The sequence below is a fragment of the Heptranchias perlo genome, chromosome 8 (genome assembly GCF_035084215.1).
Source record: "Heptranchias perlo isolate sHepPer1 chromosome 8, sHepPer1.hap1, whole genome shotgun sequence".
In the NCBI taxonomy this organism is placed as follows: Eukaryota; Metazoa; Chordata; class Chondrichthyes; order Hexanchiformes; family Hexanchidae; genus Heptranchias; species Heptranchias perlo.
In genome coordinates, this window is record NC_090332.1 from 23,945,409 (window position 1) to 23,952,147 (window position 6,739).

Genomic DNA, 6,739 nt, shown 5'->3' on the forward strand with positions numbered 1-6,739 from the left:
TAGATTTAGTTTGCTGTTTCTTCTGGAGTACGTTAAGACCTATGTTTCCCCTCTAGACTGAATGAATTTGCATTATTTTTTAGGGGGAATATGACTTACTTTTTGATAAAGGCGAAATTAACCTTTGGGCAGAGAAGATTACTTTTGCCAATCTGCTCTGGAAACATCTTTCGTCCCTTATTTCCCAGTCACGTGCGGTTCCAGACGATGAATCAGAGCTCCGCCGGCTAACAGCGATGGCTGCGGACCAAGCCCAGCGTGTAGCTCATCTCTTTAAAAGCCTACCTCCTGCACCAGAATTCTCTAGAACAGCAGACTACACAAGGCTAAGCATTCAAAAAGTGAGGCTCTTGAATATAGCCCAGCTATTGAGGTTGTTTGGATTGGGTGCTGTTATTGCAGGACATTTCTGAAGTGGAATGATCTCATTATTTTACTTGGCCAAAAACGGAGGAAAAACAGATCAGCTGAAACAAACTCATGACAAAGAGAGGCTTGTTGTGGTTTGAAAAGACTATATCCCATAGATTTGTGTGTCTTACCACATGAAGATTTTTGTGCCAACAGTAATTACATGACAGCTATTTCCTTCTTTCACCATTGAACACTGGATTGTGTTGGCATCAAAAGTGAACTTTTGTTCATCGCTTAAGTAATGGTATGTGCACACACCTGTAATCCAGGATTACAAATTACAACTGAGACAAGGGAAAAATATGGATAAGTATTCATTCAGGTGTTCTTTGTAATATTTGAACCAAATAAAATTGAAATGTAATATTTAATTTTAGTTGTGTTTTCTCAAGGTTGCAAAGATTTGGCAGCCAAATATAAAAGAACATCATTGGGTCCTAAAATATAACTTGGGGATCACACCAAACTAGGCAAAATGTCACAGCTTCACCCAACAGAACCAGGATTGAAGGGCGTTTGTCTGATTCTGTGCAGACAGGGTGGCATCTGTGCCTGCAAAACCTTCCCTCGGGTAATTTTGTTGAAACTCCAGATGCTGTTGACACCTCCCACGTACTTGTCAGGCCTAACCCAAGCTTAAAAGGAAAAAATTCTCTAGTGATGAGATCTGTAAAGTTTATTGTGGATCTGTAAAGTCATGAAGTATTTGTAAGCACAATTTGCCCAGAAACAGAAACAACCACAGCTATATTCTATCTCCACACAACAGGAAATGGGGTTCCCCACACTTCAAAATCACAGGGTGGGTGCATCCAGAATCTAAATATTAAATTCACCTATTGGCCTGTTGCTGCCGTTTTGCAACTTGTCCCATTGTTTGGATGAGGATTGTTTCTTTTGTCTTCTTTCCTCCCTCTATTTATATTTTTCCTTTCTGAACTGTGTAAATCGTTTATTTCTTTTGCATATGTTAGCTCCACTCTTCTATCTCTGTCCCTCTTTGTTTATTCTCCTACCACATTATATGCAACCCTGTGCTTAGCAGAGTCAAGGAGGGTGCTTCATGCACCAATAACTGATTTTAGAAGAGTGTGAGGGGACAGCACTGAATTATACTGCCCAGTCTTTACCAATCTAGTTAAGGGAGAGCAGAGCACGGTGCATGTGTACTTAACCTAATGCACACAGTACTGCTGACTGGCCAATGTAATGTTTCATATTATAAACATAAAGGCATGGTGAACCAACCAGGCTTTTTTAAAACTCTAAAATTCAAAGAGTTGGCTTAACACTTGTTGAGATGCACTGCAGTCGGTACAAAGCTTAAACTGTAAGATAGTAAAAACCCAAACCAACACTAGCTTGTCTGCCTAAACCACTTGTAACAATACATGTGGCGGGACGAGGCGGCGGGGGGGGGGGGGGGGGGGTGGAGGGTTGGTGTGGAAGAAAAATAAAATACTTCAGTTTAAAAACAACCTTCAACGTTATTCTTTATTTAGTGTCTTCCTTGGTTGTGGGTGGAGAAAATATCATCCTTTGGAAAGAACCAGCCAGTAGGTGGTGTACCAGGCAAAAGCAGTCTGTGAAGAAGACTGGGAGGATAACAGGATAAATATAGTAACTGACAACAAGTTCAAAGAGGCATGCTTTACTAAAAACTTTGCAGAGGCTATTAAAAACATTACAAAGCAACTGAAAGAGAACTCATTGATACCATTGCTAGGAAGTCAATGCACTTCAGGGAAATCACCTCATCTGACAACAGCGAGGATTGTCTGATTGTGCTTTTCAGGTGCCATACGAATTATCCACAGGGTCTGACAAAGGATAGCGTCAATGTATTTTTCCTGGAAATTTAAATACAGATAACTTATCTATGCTTAAAGCCTCACTGTTCCAAGTACTCGCCCCTAGAAGTACCTTCGTCAAAAAGGAATATCTTGCTTAGAATTACTGACTTGTGAAATAAACTACCACGCAGTATATTCGAGCCATATTTTACTGTTTTGAGAACAAATGGTTAATTTCCCTACTTTCAAAAATATTAATAGACTCAAATCAAAATGGCAGGTTTGTGCAATTTTGCTGCAGATCTGTTCAAGCAGCAAAAATTGCTGATGACATTTTGCACATAACATGAGCTAAATGGCTCCACAAAAATGTAGAAAATGCCAATTTACCCACCAGGCTCAATCTCCATGAAAAGGTTTAAAAGAGATCGGGATCTCCTAGTTTAAAGAGATACTGTTCCTCATGCAGCAGGATACACTCATTTGCCAATCACAGAAACACAATGGTCCTTGTGACACACATGTTATATAGCTGTTTAATATCTTCAAATCTACAACAGTAAATGTCATGGATTTACTAGTAAATGATTAGTGTTGGCATCCTTGAGGTGATAATCAGCGATTGATTACGACAGTAAGATTAAATCCTGCAAGATGATCAGAAACTAATCTCTGCCCTCGGACTGGTGCGAATAACGCTGGAGGCTAGGGATCCCACCTCCCAGGGTTGGAGCATCTTGGATTAAATTTCTAGCCCACCGGAGATATGCCCCAGTCAGGGGGTGGGCGTGGATGCTTCGGCCTGTATGAAGATTTTGCATGCTGACTGTTATGTTTTACTATATCCTGGTATAACACTACAAATACTCACTCCTCTTCCTTTTACAAGTGGCTATACAAGATCTGTGAGGAGAAATCCATTATTAGCTGCATATCCACAGGTGGAAAAACATCTAACAGTCATCATGTGTCAGGGAGATGAGGACAAAATTGTCTTTGTTGAGGCCATGTACTAGGATCTATGACCATCTGATTGAGGAATCCCAGGCTCCGTGATGCTAAATTTCTACGGTATGAGAATGAAAAACAAATTTTAGTAACGGTTTCTTCCCTGACTTATACACCACACATTTTTTTAGAAGGTTATTTCTGTCTTTATGAACCAGATACTAGAAACCAGAGGGGGTGAATCTGATATCTAGAGTTGATTTGAATGGTTTTCTTGTTAACACAACTAGTTTTTGAAAGACAGGCCTTTATGATGCACCGGTCACTATATGAGCTATTGCATTTTAACAAAAAGGTGAGTTGGCAGACTGCCTTAGATTGTCTACACTCATTGCTGGGGGGACGTGTAACAGAGCTCTGCACTCAAACACCTTTACAGAGCATTGCTTACAGACTTCCACTCATTCCCTTCTTGTCAGTCAGCCATGCCATCTTTTGTTTCTCCCCTCTCAGGTACTTTACCCCCTCCCATCCACCAATCCCTACCCCAACCCAACACTACTCCTCTGTGTTCCCACGCTGCTCTGCTGTCCCAGGCTTGAATCCACCTTGAATAATAAGCCCAATGTCCCCACTGGGGACTAACTTCACCAACCTGCTGCCTATCCCTCTCATCCCACCCACCACCTCTGCTGTCAGACTGCTTTTGGTGACCCTTTCTAATATCTCCTTCTTTGGCTTGATGTCTATTTTTTTCCTTATGACTGAAATGCTTTGGGTCATTTTTTACACTAAAGATGCGATATAAATGCTGTTGATTAAGAAAAAACTGACAAGACAATCCTTTTCAGTGGTTAAAATTATACCAGATTTTCTCAATCAAAGAGGCAGGCAGTTGACCTGCTCCTTAATCAGTGCCGCTTTTGATTAAACCAGAGGTATGTGAGAACGGGCCAGAGTGTTCTTCCCTTCTCCATCAGCGAGCATCTGTTCTCAATGTGGCATCTGTTCTAAATGGCATGGTTAAGATTGGGAGGTCACTGCGCATGGGATCACAGCCATGCATCTAAATTCTACCACCTTCTGGCATAATCCATTAGATCCTCAGCACCAGAATTCTTGGTCATCAAAATCTATGAATGTATTAGGCTAAAAAAAACAAACTAAGAGATTAAGTAGTCCACAAAAGTACCAACAATTTGCTGATGATGTGCCCTACTAATTTGATCTTTTTTAGAACATGATGACTCATTCATAATGTATTCTTTATTTCAATCATTGAATGATGTTTGATACCTAATTGCAGCTTAAATGTTGAATAGCATTAAATTGTTTGCCTGGCAAAGCTGACTGATATATTCCAGCTCATGAAGATTTCAGTTTCCTTTCTGATCAGCGCTTCTGGTGATTAAATGTTTTGTGTGTCTAAATACACAGTTTTCAAAATGACAATTTTAATGAGTTTTCATTAAAAATTGAGCTTATGTTTCTAGCTGTTTAACAATTTGAGTACATCAAAATGTAGAAATCCGCGTATTTTATCCCAATCATCCTGCAGAAGATAACAAATACATCATGAATAAGTCATCCTGTTCTTAAAAAAAGTATCAGATTAATAGGGCTCATCAGCAAGACAGAATATTACAATTGATCAATGGTACTTTTGTAGATTAATCATCCACATATTTTGGTGAAGTAACAGAACAAAAAGAGTTTTCATAAAAATACATAATATATTTTGTTGATCAAGAATCTAAAAGAAATTCTTACAATGCAGTATATTTAGGGCTGCTGTTTTATTTTTGAGAAAGGTGATTGAATCCAGTGTTATTTTTACATCCCACAATTTGACTCTTTTATATTTATCAAAGATACATAAGGAAAACCTGCATTAAACACATATGGGTCTCTCATCTCACAGATTATTACAGCCATACATTTTCAATGATACAACGTAGAATTTAATAATCCTGGTTATAACATTTTCAGGAGAGATAGGGAAGGAAAAATGGGATTGGGTGGCAGTGTTAGTGAAGGATTCTATGACTGTGCTAAAACGTAAGAATGTCCTAGAGGGTTGTGTTAAGACAGAATTCATAGGGATAGAATTAAGAAATAAAAAGGGAAATGGTTAAATTCTTGGTGTGCACAACAGACCATCAAACAGTGGCAATGATAGAAATGAAGATCTTCAAACTGTTCAGAGAGATATGTAAAAACAACAGGGTAATAATATTGTGTGATTTTAACTATCCCAAGATAGGCTGTGTAATATAGGTAATGCATGTGGTCAAAATGGGGAACACTTTTTAGAATACATTCGGATCAGTATGTTTCTAGTCCAACAAGGAAGAACAATTGCTCGATTTAGTTCTGGAAAATGAAGTGGGGCAAATAACTGATATGAGAGTAGGAGAACAATTGGGAAGTAGTAATCACAACTTAGTTAGGTTCAATCTAAGAATAGAAAAGGATAATAAAGAGTCACAGATAAGGGTGCTGGACCTAAAAAAGGCAAAGTTCAGTGAGATAAAAGAGGATCTGGCCCAAATTAAGGAAAGGTAGCACATGAGTCAATAGATTAGCAAATATAAGACGCATTGAGTACAAAATAAATATATTCCTAAAAGAAAAAAAGGGGGTGCATGAAAGTATGAAGTTCTGTGGATAAATAGATTAAAGCAAATCTGAAACTTAAAAGGGAGGCAAATGATAAAGTTTGGGCTTACAATACTAAAAATAATCATGAGAAATATAGAAAACATCGTAGGGAGATGAAAATGGAAATTATAATGGCTAAAAGGGAATATGAAAACTACTAGTAAATAATATAGAATGAAAGAAGGGCTTTTATAAGCATATAAAGTAAACGATTAGTTAAAGAGAGGTTAGGACCACACATGTTTGGAGGAGATATTAAATATTTTTCATTGTTTTTTAACAAATGATGATGGAAGTGAGAATGTAGGTGTACTGCAACAGTATATGGAACAAATGTTAGAGATAAGTATAGAAAATGAATAGCAGTCAGCATTGGCTCAGTGGTAGCACTCTTGCTTGAATTAGGAGATCATGGGTTCATGCCCCACTCCAGCTACTTCAATCACATAATCTAGGTTGACACTCCAGTGCAGTACTGAGGGAGTGCTGCACTGTTGGGGGTGCCGTCTTTTGAATGAGACGTTAAACCAAGGCCCCGTCCGCTTTCTCAGGTGGACGCAGAAGATCCCATGGTACTATTCAAAGGACAGTAGGGCAATCCTTCATGTGCCCTGGCCAATATTTATTCTTCAACCCACATCATTAAAAAAACAGATAATCTGGTCATTTTTTCTGTTTGTGGGACCTTGCTTTGTGCAAATTGGCTGCTCTGCTTCCCCACATTACTTTTAAGCTGTTTCCATTCTTGAAACATGCCCAAAACATCACAGTCATTTTTCTTGGATCTTCTGTATAAGTGTTGTTTCTTGTCCAAACCATGTTCTTATTATACCATTCTTGATTCTTTGCACCCTGGATACTCCCAGTATTCCTCTCAACCACCCCATCATTGCTGTTGGTACCTTTTGCTCGTCAACTTTTCT

At 38.7% G+C, this 6,739-nt stretch overlaps 1 protein-coding gene across 1 annotated transcript in view; it reads left to right on the forward strand.

Annotated features, from left to right (window-relative positions):
* thada (THADA armadillo repeat containing) overlaps positions 1–785 on the forward strand; it is a 307,554-nt gene extending 306,769 nt beyond the window's left edge. The window contains exon 37 of the mRNA XM_067988802.1: positions 84–785. Coding sequence (XP_067844903.1) covers positions 84–413 — 330 coding nt within the window. The 3' untranslated portion in view covers positions 414–785. The remainder of the gene's footprint in view (positions 1–83) is intronic.
* Positions 786–6,739: the final 5,954 nt, after the last annotated feature.